This window comes from Anabrus simplex, chromosome X (assembly GCF_040414725.1).
Source record: "Anabrus simplex isolate iqAnaSimp1 chromosome X, ASM4041472v1, whole genome shotgun sequence".
NCBI lineage: Eukaryota > Metazoa > Arthropoda > Insecta > Orthoptera > Tettigoniidae > Anabrus > Anabrus simplex.
Genome location: NC_090279.1, coordinates 194,911,303 through 194,924,898, shown reverse-complemented (window position 1 = coordinate 194,924,898; position 13,596 = coordinate 194,911,303). Strand labels below are relative to the sequence as shown.

The following is a 13,596-nucleotide window of genomic DNA, read 5'->3' as shown; positions in this document are numbered from 1 at the left end:
ATTATGAAAATTATCATTATATAAAATTTTAATATTTTGATTATGTTGAATGAGAATACCTAAATAAATTTAAGATCTTAAAGTTTTCTTCCTTAAATGATTAAGCGATTAAATGCTAGTTTATACAGTGGGTTCTCATCTGTACTGCTTTCATTAAAACTTTATTCAAAGTTTTTTTTGGAGCAGGATAAATTTGTAAACTTTCCAAAACATTCATGAATTTTTCCCTTTATGGCCGAATGTATTAATTCCATATCATTATAATTGTGTATTGACAAAGTGGATCCAACATAAACTGTTTTACATAGTTTCTCTGGTAGAAAATTCATGACTTGATAAGTGAGGTATCTTCATATAGATTTAATATGATGGGAATTGAAGTTATTCAGTGGGTGCATCTAAATAATATGGGTCTGCAGAAGAAATGTTGATGTATATAAGGGATATAAAATTGTACAGTTCAGGTTAGAATACTGGGAACTTGTCTAAAATAATTAAATTTTCCATTACTTAAAGACATCAAAATGCTAAGCTATTAAAGTGCTGTTGTGTGAGATGATCTGGAAAATAGTTTATTGTAGAACAATCAAACTAGGCATTTGCTGATTTTAAGTAATCATTGTTCCCAGGTAGGAACATGTGGTCTGGAAATTAGGACAGCTATGCCTTAGGAAAAATATTCAGGTCTTTGTGAATGAACTCTGTGATTTAATAAAAATTTCCCAGCAATTTCGTGCCACTCTTTGGAAATAAACCTGGTTTCATTGTGTGTAGTTTTGCTTAAGACAGATAGATCTCTTTTATATTCAGCATACATACGATGAATAGGAAACTCATCATGTTATAGTTAAGGTAAACCTTTAAGGTTTTCATTCTGTCGTGAACACAGCATAAATCTTTGTAAAACACTAGTACTGTACATACCCAGAAAAATGAAAAGCAGTTTATTAATAATACAACAAAAATATAACAACTAGAAATTATAGCAAAAAAAAAAAAATTTAAAAAATGGGATTACAAATTTCATTTGAAAAAACAGAAATGATGCCAACTTTTAAAGTTGATGTACCAGTTATTCAACTGAACAGTAATAAATAGATTAAAATTGCTCAGAAATTCAAATATCTTGGGGAAATAATAACATGGAACACAAATGAAAAAGAAGCAATAGAACACTGAACAACTAAATTTAAACAAGCACGAAGACTTACCTGGCCAACCTATTAAAAAAAGAAATCTCTTTCGATAAACGCTAAGCTGAAACACTATAATTCCATAGTTAAACCAGAGGCAACATATGCTAGTGAAACTTTATTCAAATTAAATGTAAAATTTACAACAGACAAATTACAGAAAACTGATAGAAGAATTCTTAGAACAGTTACTAATAAAAAACACCAAGTTGATGGACAGTGGAGATTGTTGCCTAACAACATTGTCTATCGTGAATGTGAATCAATAATATCTACAATGCATAAAAGAAGAATTTCCTTTTTCTGTCACTTATCAAGATTATCAGACACCAGGATATTGAAACAACTATTTGATTACTTTTTGAAAAATAAAATCAATAATAATTGGTTCAAAGAAGTTCAGGATGATTTGGAAGAATTGGGTATAACTCGGCAACAAATCAAAGACAGAAACAAGAAGAGGGTTTTGAAGAACAAAAGCATAAGTCTCAAACTAAAAACAGTTGAACGAAAACAATATACTATATCGGACTCACAAAGGGCTTCCCGGTTGGAGAGGATGAGAAAGTTCTGGCAGAAGAAAAAGAAGAAATTAACTCAAATATATTGATTTAAGTGCTCCAATGTGGGTGTAAAATATGTAAATAAAAATAATACAGCGTTTTCATTCTGTAAGAACATTCTCAGATTTTTTCAGCTCAGTTATATTGCCTCATTTATACGTAATAAGATTGTTTACATTGCATAAACTTGTCGCTGATAATAAATGAGTCTTATTACGAATAAGTGTCTGGCTCCATGACTGAATTGTTAGCATGCTGACCTTTGGTTCAAGGGGTTCTAGGTTCATTTCCTGGCTGGGTTTGGGGTTTAACTTCCATTAGTTAATTCCTCTGGCTTGGAGACTGGGTGTATATGAGGCGTATAGTTTCAAACAAGGCCAAGTCCGTTGAGCTGGTTTTTTTTTTTCAGGAGAAGCAAAAAACTCGTTTAGGGTATTAATTCATATATATTCAGACACTTTAACTTTTATGTTGCTTAGTAGAGGCTTCTGATTCGTTACCATACAATTTTTACAGTCTAAATATATTACATGAATTGAAAAATGTATTTAAAATTTGGACTTTACCATGTTTGAAACTAACTGTGGGACTTGGCCGATTTTGAAACTTACGTAAGAGGACTTGGACATCTTTGAATCTTAGATTAGGCCTATTTTCCAACTGCGTTCATCTTGACTTTATTTAGAACAAATATGATTAAAAATGATATAAGATTTAGTGAAAAAAAATTTAAAGACTATTATTTTAAACATTATGTTTGTCTAAAATTACCCAACATTGTAACCAATGTAGAGGCTAATTAACATTTAAATAGTGTATATTTTGCAAATATATGGATTCATGTAGCTACTTCAATGTATATTCTTCATATTATACCTATTCAATATCATCGCGCCTTCAAAACACATCACCGAGCCTTGATTAAATCACCACTAACAACACGTTGTTGATTGTACTCATCTCAGCTGTTTTTCCCTCGTGCGCTTCCAGGTGGAAAGATCACGTTGCCGCTTTCTGGTATGGCGTTTATTAATTTCTCCATTTTATTGCACAGCAAATATGAATACTATTAAAAACGACCAATTAATTATGTATATATTTATTATTTATAAAATGTTTATTAAAATACACGCAAACAAAACCACCACATATGACTCGAACAAACGTCAGGCCGCCATATTACCGGAAGAAAACATGTGACTGGATAGCGCAGGATTATTGGCCCGTGCGGGTTAACAGGGACTGGGCCGACTTGGATATGAAACCACATTCTTTGCTGCAATTTTAAATGTGATCTGGCTGGATTTGAAACCCACTTTCGTTCCCGTTGTATTCATCTTGTAAAGAGGAATCCATGGAAGTCAAAACATCAGAACGTGAAAAAGATGGACTTGGTCGTGTTTGAAACTATACGCCTCATATGCTGTCTGCAACGTTAGAATTCATCTTGGGTAATGCTCCATCCTCACTGATGCACAGGTCACCTAATCGTTGGGAGGAGGCTGGTACTCATCCAGAGTTAGAAGCATAAAATGTGTGATATTGGAATCACTGTAACCTGGTTGATTTTGGTACGTACACAAAACGTTCATAATGCATATCATGGAAAACCTCCCTCTGAACTACTTAAGTAGACATACCTTGCTACTGGAATGCATAGGTACATGACACTCAAGCATGTGGCTGAACATCACACACCACATCTCTGCCACACCGATATCATTTATCAATGAACTATCACTGGAATTAAGATCACCATCACCCATGTGATTGTAACTGTGAAGTGTTGTGCTTAAACAAGATGCTGAATTAATTAGTAAAGAGAGGAATTTCTTTATTCCTCATTAGCTGGTGTTTTTTCCTTTCGAGTATGTACTAGTGTTTTATAATTTTTGATCTGTATTCAGCAGACTGGAAAATCTTAAAGGTTATTTTAATTAATGCTGAAAATAATGGTGGTGTTTCTTGACTAATTATATTTAAGGGTTATTGATCTCATAAACACTTTCTGGATTGATCCTTCATGAACACACTGAACTTAAAAATTACAGCCTCCAAAATTCAATAAATATATGTCTGTCATATGTAGAATTCATAAAATACTCTCTATGATTGTGTGTGAAGTTGTGAGGCTTTTCACCAAAACGAATAGAAAATGCCACACAACTTTTTAATAATAGAATATTTCTTTTATTAACTGCAAATTTTGGATACTGTAAACCTTTATCTGACCCCCTTGACTAAAATAGGAATACAGCAGACTGGTACGTAGTCAATCTGGCAGCAACCAAACTCTTTCACGAATGAAGGCCACCTTCTGCAGTGCCCGAATTTGGACTCCAGCAAATAGAAGCTCAAGAACTCCAACTAATTATCAATGATGATGATCTTCTGTCATGAGAGCAGCAATAATGAACTTTGTACTATATTACTTTATTTGTGTAATCTCTTCGATTTAAATAGTGATAATAAATTAGTATTAAAACATTTGGACTGTTAAATTTTGTTTGCTATTCTGGAATAACGTTACAGTATTTCAAAATTTGGGAGACATTTCCTTTTGTTCGAGGTGAGATAAGTTTGACATGAAGAATATTTAGGGAACTATTAACTCAAGGCTCCAGTGACCAGTCCTATATAAGAATATCAGGAACTTGAACCAGAGAACAGCACTCTGTAACCACAGTTTTATCATTTTTGTTTTTTTCATTTTATCACACTTATTTGCACTTGTTTCCATTTAAATTCACTATAACAGTGCACTGTAACATCTTTATTTTATTTTATTTTATTTTATTTTATTTTATTTTATTTTATTTTATTTTATTTGACCACTGAGTACACAGCGAATAAGATGCAACTCTGGTGTTCTAATGAAGCTTACAGCCAACATATTGGGAGACTGACAGACTAGAGTGTTAAAATGCAAAAACAAAACAGTATATTTCCATGCTGGAAGTTTTTTTCTTTGTACAGGTTATAAATACCTATTATTTGATTTGTTTGATATTAGCTCACACTTTTGTTATCATTACTTACTTAATTTTGTAGTTATTTGCTAAATAGTCAAACACCTCAAGGTCCAGATTTTCTCAAAATAAATTGACTTGCAATTTTGTCACTCGTGAATTTGTCGATAAAATCAGGAGCACTTGTTTGTATTGTGTAATAAATTACATTTTCACATTTAGATTTATGCTTTCACAACTCATAATTGTAGACATGATGATAAGCTTTTGGGCAGTGTCAAGAAAACAATGTGGAATTCTTTACGTTTCGCAGAGAACTTTGCTCCAAGTCTTCAGAAGAAAATCTTGTCGGTTTGCGAGGAAGACTTCTCTAGTAATGAAGCTTTGAATTTAAGAATGAATTTCCGTTGGTCTGTAATAAGTGGTACTTTCATTCGTCACTGGATGGCTCACTGTGCTTTAGCCTTCCAAGCTCCAATTAAGATGTTTCTTGTTCCAGTTTATGTCCGTGCGAAGTAAACAGCGAGGTCGTCAGACGAATCGGAAATGGATGCGGTAGGAGAAGTAATAAATAAAATAAAATAAACTGCAACAAAGGACTAACAGAATAGAGTTGAAGATGGAAGGAAAAGTGTGTAGATGAGATTTTCTTTCTGAAGACATGGAGCAAAGTTCTCTGCAAAAACATAAAGAATTTCACCCTGTTTTCTGACACCCAAAAGCTAATTATCATATCTATATTTTTCATATTTGAAACACACTTCTTGTCATTTAAAAGAAAAATCTTTACATTTTTACATGAAAAGCAAATTATACATCATTCTGAAAGCATTCATTAAGCATTAAGCGTTAGCCTATTTCGGAAATGTTTTGAAGGACGTGTCGTATAGAAGAATAAAACTGTTGTTGATATTTGAAAATTCTAAAAAAGAAATAGATTATATTAGGGCACCCATCGTTAACAGGTCAGTTTTCATACCGTAATTGCAGCATTAATGCCATCTAGCAGAGATGAGTGGCAGCAGAAGAGACGAAGCACACCTCAACTAACAACAATAGTTAATGGATAAAATTTAGGAAATACCTGAGAAAAACTTAATTAAAATAAATTAAAATAAAATAAATTAAATTGGTTGATTCTTCATGAACACATTGAACATAAAAACAGTGCCGGGTTGAGTGGTTAAGGCGCTGGCTTTCTGAGCCTAATGGGCAGGTTTGATCCTGAATCATTCCGGTGGTATTTGAAGGTGCTCAAATAAGTCAGCCCTGTGTCTGTAGATTTACTGGCATGTAAAAGAACTCCTGCAGGGCAAAATTCCAGCACCTCAGCATCTCCGAAAACCATGAAAGTAGTTAATAGGACGCAAAAAATAGAACACAAAACTTACAGCTTCCATAATTCAAGAAATATGTCTGTCATATATAGAATTCATATAAGTATATCAGTTACGTTTTCTTTTTCAGGTATAAGATTTTGTTATGTTTTCTTTGTCAGGTATTTTCTAAATTTTATTCATACATAAATTAGTTTGATAGACTGAAGAACCTAACAGTTAAGAATTAACTGAGTCTTAAAACTAAAAATGAAAAGAAAAAAGAAAGAAAAAGGACGTTGTAATGTTACTATTGATAAGTTGTAGGGACTTAGGATGTTGTAGGCTGTTACATTTTGTTTTCTTCCAGCTCAGTGGTATTAGGTCATTCAAAGCTTAGGCTTTCAACCTCCACTTTTATAATTCCATTTTTCCTCATTTTTTTGAGTGATCATTCTTTCACACTTTTCTTGCCTACGTATCAAAGATTGCAAATTGGATTTTCTGTATTTTTAGTTGTATACACTTTGTAGATAGAACTATTATTTTCGGAGATATTTAGTTGTAAAAAATGTAATAATCATGAATATCTCCATTATTATTCCTCATACACATGATTTTTACCAGTGAAGTGAACTTTGGGGTTATGTGGCAAGATGTGAATGATGAGCCACATGCATTCGATCTGGACTTTGTATTGGTGGCTCATGAGTTAAGTTGCTGTACTCTTTGTTCAGTATTCTCAAGACAAACATCATTTCTCAGCTACTATGTAACTGAGAAAAAACCAGGTGCAGGGAAATTCTGGATAGTCAAAAAATATTGGCAAGTCTCATAAGAAAACAGATTAGGAGTTTTTGCATTTATTTAATTCAAACAGAATGACAGGCAGACAAAACACTTTGCATTCATGTGTACTGTTAAAAACTTCCAAAATTGTGATCCAAAAAAAAATACAAACACTAAATTCTTGTTAGAATGGACACCCTCTTAACTGGCCTTGGGTTAATTGGCCGACCAGGTGAATAATATTGCGTCCCGTTTCCCATGATCATGAGCATGGAATATGTTGTCTACTATAGACATTTTGTGACTTCACTTTCAAAACATTATTGGGTAAGAATTTCTTTAAAAAGCAAAAAACCATTACAGTCTACTCTAAGTTCATTCTATTTTCTTTGTTAAATTCATTTTATTGGTAGTTTAATGTTAATATCTACATTTTTTCAAAAGTTTACTGTAGTAACTATGTGCTTGTGTTGTGAGGTGAAAAGACAGCTGTTGTACCATGCAGTGTAGTACCATATCATAAAGTGCTATACAGGCCCTTTATTGTAATATTGTCAGTTTAACCCATCATTTTATCCGGCCAAAGGTCCGATCCTGAGCGAGCCGGTTGAGAGGGCAACCACGATATGTTGGTGATATAACAGTAATATTCTCGACAGATGGAAGGAGACTGGTTAAATATGTGATTTCCTATTTATGAAAAGGAAATGATAGAAATAAACTTCATAATTTCTAAATCTCTCTCTTCTCTGTGAAATAAACGTTATGCAGTTGTAATGAACATATCTCTTTGCAGCAAAATGAATTGCTACAGAGTTTCACTGAAAATTACCTTCTCTAATAAAAGGAAGCATTTATACTAAATCATGGCATAATGTGGATTCTCTCCCATTGTAATTTCAGAAGCGTATTCAAATATACTTGTCTTGCGCTAAATCCATGAGTATTATGTCTGGTACTGGTATGTGAAGATTGAAGAGGGCTTCAGGTATGTACGTCAACGTTATGTTCTTTGGCAAAGCGTTTGAAGTACATTATTGACTCTTGAGAATGGTCTCCTTCAAAACAGTAGAGAGATATGCTAGGTATGATACCTATTCTCCATCTAGAATATGTTACTTAGTTTTTTTTTTTTTTGACATTTAATATACTGAATTCTGTAGTACAATATTTTGACTTTGGTATGTAATACGCTATATAGTACCGGGAGGGCAAAATAAATCTGGCCTGAAAAATGAATGAACAATAAGACTGACTCTTATTAATGAACATCACAGAAGATGCTGAAAATGGCCTCGTCTGAAGAAATGAAAAACTGAGGATCCATAAGTCCTGGCTCCACTTCACTCAGAAAATGCTGGCAGAACTCAACACGCAAAGGTTCATCTGGACACTTTAATGCATGTGCAACAGTAAATTTATAAGGATACAGATTCAGGTCTATTTTTTAATAATGTTTCAACACAACTATCTTCCACGTGCACAGATAAATGGCATTTAAATTTTGTCACACTCCATTCCAGCCTTTCCTTCACTCAAGCAATGTTTTCTGGTGTTCTAACTCTTTTCGGATAGATATGGTTTTTACTCGCTACAGAACCCGTTTCACACCATTTTGCCACTAAGTTTTGCATTGCAGGCCTTGCTGGAGGTTTTGCCAGAACACTTCCAGTCTTAAACACATGCGCAAACAGTTCTGCACATGTTTTCCATGAATCGTGCTTCACATAACACTAGACAGTAAGCGTGCGCTGTTTTATCGTAAGCACCATTTTATGTTGCATTCAACTGGTCAGTAAACATGTCGGCTCCTCTCACTCACTCACTCACTCACTCACTCACTCGTAATGACACAGCGACGCACTTGGGAGATGCGCATGTGTACATGTGACAGCAACTGACTGGTGCTTCGAAATCATGATTTCCAGCATTTCCTCTGATGGGCACTTCTGTTCAGCAACAAGGGTCAGTCTTACAAATATTTTCTCGGCTAGTTTTATTTTGCCCATCCTGTATAATCCATTTAGAGCAGTTTCAGTGATAGTGTGCTTGAAGTTGGGCCCCAAGAACCAGGTTCATTCATGAATGATAAGTATGCATTATTTGCATAATCCTCTGAATATCTTAATGATAAGACAAAGTAGAAATCTAAAAATTAAAATACTGTGTAAGGTTTCTACAGGGAACAATTTTAAAAGAAAACTTAGGTTCTAGAAAGGTACGAGTGTAGAAATTGTATTATCTCATATTAGTTCACGAGTTTTGTTTGTTGTCGAGATTTCTTCAGATACCCCAACTATTTTTGGATCTTAGTGGGGAATATGTGAGGACATTGAAATGTTAATTACTGTACTTGAAAACCTGTGAAACATACATGCCCAGTTTCTGGAATGGTGAGATATCTTTCTGATAGCTATTGCTTTATTACAGTTGTCGACTTGATAAATCTTCGCTGCGTTGCACAGCGGAATAGCAGGTAACTTACCGAACTGTGAACTATTGGCTAATTGATCAAGTTTCATAAATACACACTAGGTGCCACCCCTTGTACTGCTTTGTTTTTGTTCACTAGATTGTCAGGCTCATGCGCACAAGTAATGCATCGCATTTGAGCCTTCTGTGCAGCTCCTATTATCTCCTCTTTGCCATGCAGCTAGAAATTGGTATTCGACTAGTTCTTGCAGACGTGGGTTTCAGTTTCGTAGTGTTTAAGGACTGCCAGAAGTGTTTGACATTGTTTGAGGATTTCTAATGAAATATGCACACCAGTAACACATGTCACGCACGATCCAGTTTGCACTGAGCCTTATAAGTATACTGTATCTCTTCCCTGTTGTTCCAAAATATGAACATTGTTTGACCACAGTATAACGATGTATATCGGGTAATTAACATAATTATATAACCTGTTACTTCCTTGTAATGTAATATCATTAGTTGAAAACAATCCACGATAAAAGTATATGCTCACTGCCAATGCAAGTATGCCTGCTGTAGGCCTATTACGATAAATGTGTAATTATCTCTTATACTCAGTTACTGGTACCAGTGCTTTTATGGACACAAATGCAAATAGACTCAGTAATACTGAGTCTTAAAGGGTATCGTAATTAATATTTGATCAACAGGGGACAGTGGAAAATTATTTGTCACAGGATGCAAATTGTCATCTGTAACCTCTACCAACTGTATTTGTTTAGCCTCAGTCTGTCTTTGAATTCATTTTCACTATACTTCATTAGAACATTAGGCCGACGATGATATAATTGTGGTCATTCTAGAATGTTGACCATTTCTACTATTTCTTCGTCGGAAGAAGATGAGAAAGCCATAGAAAATTGTAACGAACACGATGTTAGTTGCTGATACTGAAGTAGTGCACACACGCCCACCAAGTTAACAAATGGATATCTCCTGCTCAGGGCCCTCTAAGTTAGCAAGAGATTTATCGAAGTGATAGATGTATCTTACGTTGTGCAACGCCAAAACACAAGTTAACCGATGTATCTTATGTTGTGCAACGCCAAAACACAAGTTAACCATTCGATCCCACTATAGGTTCGATATCTCACATTCCAGAAAAAATGCAACAGTCAAACAGTGCTTTCTGTTCAGTTTTAGGTTAATGCTGATTTGGAATTTCTCTTTTCCTACAGTATTTATTGAAATATCACCAGTGGAACCCATTTTAAATTCAGTAGCACCAGTATTGACTTTTAGAAATTTAACCAGTTGTTTTAATTCCAACCAAGAATACATTTCTTTCAAGTGATTTAAGCTTCCAATAATACATTTCTGATAAGACCACATGAAGTATCTCTGTCAGTATTTACAGTAAATATAAGCAATTTTGAGGAAATTTTGAACTGAGAAACTAATGGACATTTCTATTTTTAAATTTTAATTTCAAGTTAAGTGTGATTTAATTCTGTTGAATTAGAATAGCAACTCATTGTAAATTTAAATTCATTCTCATTGTAATTTTGAAAATCTGTATAATCTCATATTAGTTTAAGAGTTGTGTTTGTTGTTGAGATTTCTTAGCATTCCCCAATTATTTTTGGATGATATCATTTGTAGTGGGGAATATGAAAGGACATTGAAATTCTAATTACCTCAAAACCAGTGAAACATATAGTGCGGGAATAATGCTAGGAAGAAGATTGTAAATTTGATTTTCAAGTACGATTAAATTATGGTGATGTAGTTGTTTTTACATTTAACTATTTATGGTGTTGATTCAGTGAATTACATACTGAAGAAGCCTTCAAACGAGGTGAAACGTGTATGCTTAAAATAAGTAACAGTATTGATTGACTGTAAGAATATTAACTTTTAATCAATTATTCGGTTTGGTTGATCATGACTTTCTTTTCCTATTATAAATGTCTCTGTGTCAAGTGAGCTGGCTGTACACTACAGGCTGTTTAGATATAAGCTTGCATTCAGGTACGTTAGGTTCAAACCCTGTCCTCAGCCCTGAAGATGGCTTTTCATTTACACACCAGACAAATACTGAGGCTGTAATTAAGTTAAGGCCGCAGCTGCTATCTATCAATCCTTGCCCTTTCTTAAATATACCGGGTGAGTTGGCCATGCGGTTAGGAGCGCGCAGCTGTGAGCTTGCATCTGGGAGATAGTGGGTTCGAACCCCACTGTCGGCAACCCTAAAGATGCTTTTCCTTGATTTCCCATTTTCACACCAGGCAAATTCTGGGGCTGTACCTTAATTAAGGCCACTCCCATTTCCTTCCCACTCCTAGGCCTTTCCAATTCCATCGTCACCATAAGACCTATCTGTGTCGGTGCGACATAAAGTAAATTGTAAAAAAAAATCTTAAATATAACTTGAAAGATGAGTATTGTTTACTGCACTTCAGAAAAGGAAAATTGAATGTTTTGAGCAAACTATGAAAAATGACAAATAACAAAAATTCTTGGTGAATGAAACAAGAGGCAGGTCCATACTTAGAAGTTATGCTCATTATTATGTAAATTCAAAACTATAATAATATGATTGGAATGGTAACTAACAGAGAGGTATTGACCTGGTTACAGCAACAGTGATACAGAATAAGTGATGCTGGTTATGAAAATAATGGTTCTTTTGCAAAAGGGAAGCCTTCATGTAACCATTAGGAAAAGAAAGGGAAAGTTCTTTTCGTAATTCATTACTCACATATATAAAATAGTGCAAGTTTGATTCTGCCCAGTCCCATGTTGTTATCATATTTGCGACGGAGTTCAGTATTATTTCTTCTTCTTCTTGCTGTAAGTGCAATTTTTTCAACCTTTGTATTGTTGTGGTAGAAAGACACATCTTGTTAACAGCATATATTCTGTGCTTTTTCTGCCTATTTGTCAGTGTACCACCAGTGGAACAAGATGGCTAACAGGAAAGCCAGGCATGTACCACTGGTGGTACATACTTCTCTTTCTTATCAAGGCTATTTTGAAAGATAGTCCACTTCTCTTACTAGCATTAATTCATGTGGTAATCAATAACACTGTTGGTAAGACTGCAGAGATTTGTTCACTTGTCAACTTTTCCTATCATTATTGATGATTTTGAACTTTATTTCTCATCGTTTGTCCCGTATTATGGCTAGCAGGTACACCTGATAGCCATGCTATACACTATGACTCCTTTTGGAGCCATATGACAAGAATTGCATTCCCCACTAAATTTATTGAGAAGGCAGAGGTGATATACTGTAAGTAAGTATGAAAACATGTACCATAAACCTGTTAAAGATGTTTAAATGTGGATGCGTTATGGTGGTAGGTACAGGAGATAGGTCTACCACTTTTTTCGGTACAAATTCTCAGATAGGCGTCTTATTTACGAAAATAAGTTGTAAGTAATGAGGCATTAAAACACCTGTCTTTAATAAAAAAAATTTATTTCTTATGTTAAAATTTGGGAGTATACAGTAGATGTTGCATTTAATTTTAAATCAAATGAAAGAAAGATTTTTTTTTTTCTTTTAATATTTTAAAATTTCATTTCCATGTATTTTGAACCATCAGTATGTTGCATTCATCAAACGTTGGTGTCAGAAAGGGCATCCGGTCATAAAACTCAGTTTAATCCACATGTAATGCCAACCCCAAGTAATTGGAATAAGGCTAAGAAGTAGATGATGATGATGTATTCATCAGCTTTTAAAATATTATAAGAAATTTTCATAGTTAAACCAAACAGCTTTACATGTTTCATTGTATTGTCATATTGGTCCTCTGTGTTTTGGGAATGAGATTTATTTTGTTCAATGACCACTTAATTGAAATTAATTAACTGTATGGTAACCTGTTTTAGCTGGATACACATACGGGTCGCCTCATAGAGAGCCTACGCACGGAAGTTCGACGAGCTATGGTTCCTGTCAGATTCAACAGCACCGTCCCTCCTCCCATGTTGGACCCTAAACAAATCGTCTTTAATTCTCAAGGTTAGTATTAAATTAGCAGAATAATGTGTGAATATAAAATATAGTGTTGTGTTTACATCAATTAAGAATAATTTCTAAATACTGAACATTTGTATGTAATATTTTCTATGCTTCTTCCCTTGAACAATAGTATTGCAAAAAAAACTTGAAATATTTCACATAAGAGTTGAATTTTATCAACATTTTTCTTTCTTATTTTATGGCCTTCATTGGATCACTCTAGCCAACTTTATACAAAGAATTTTTGAGAATCCTGTCAGCCCAGTACTTCTTCATTCTCTTGGATCGTATCTTCCTTTCTTCATCGCAAATCA

At 34.2% G+C, this 13,596-nt stretch overlaps 1 protein-coding gene across 4 annotated transcripts in view; it reads left to right on the top strand.

The window, feature by feature from the left end:
- The window catches only part of LOC136886332 (cyclin-dependent kinase 12), a 211,644-nt gene that overhangs the window by 179,248 nt on the left and 18,800 nt on the right, over window positions 1–13,596 (top strand). For all 4 annotated transcript variants that reach the window (XM_068230699.1, XM_067159065.2, XM_067159067.2 and 1 more), the window contains exon 12: window positions 13,150–13,282. In XM_068230699.1, the coding sequence (XP_068086800.1) occupies window positions 13,150–13,282 (133 nt within the window). The remainder of the gene's footprint in view (window positions 1–13,149; window positions 13,283–13,596) is intronic.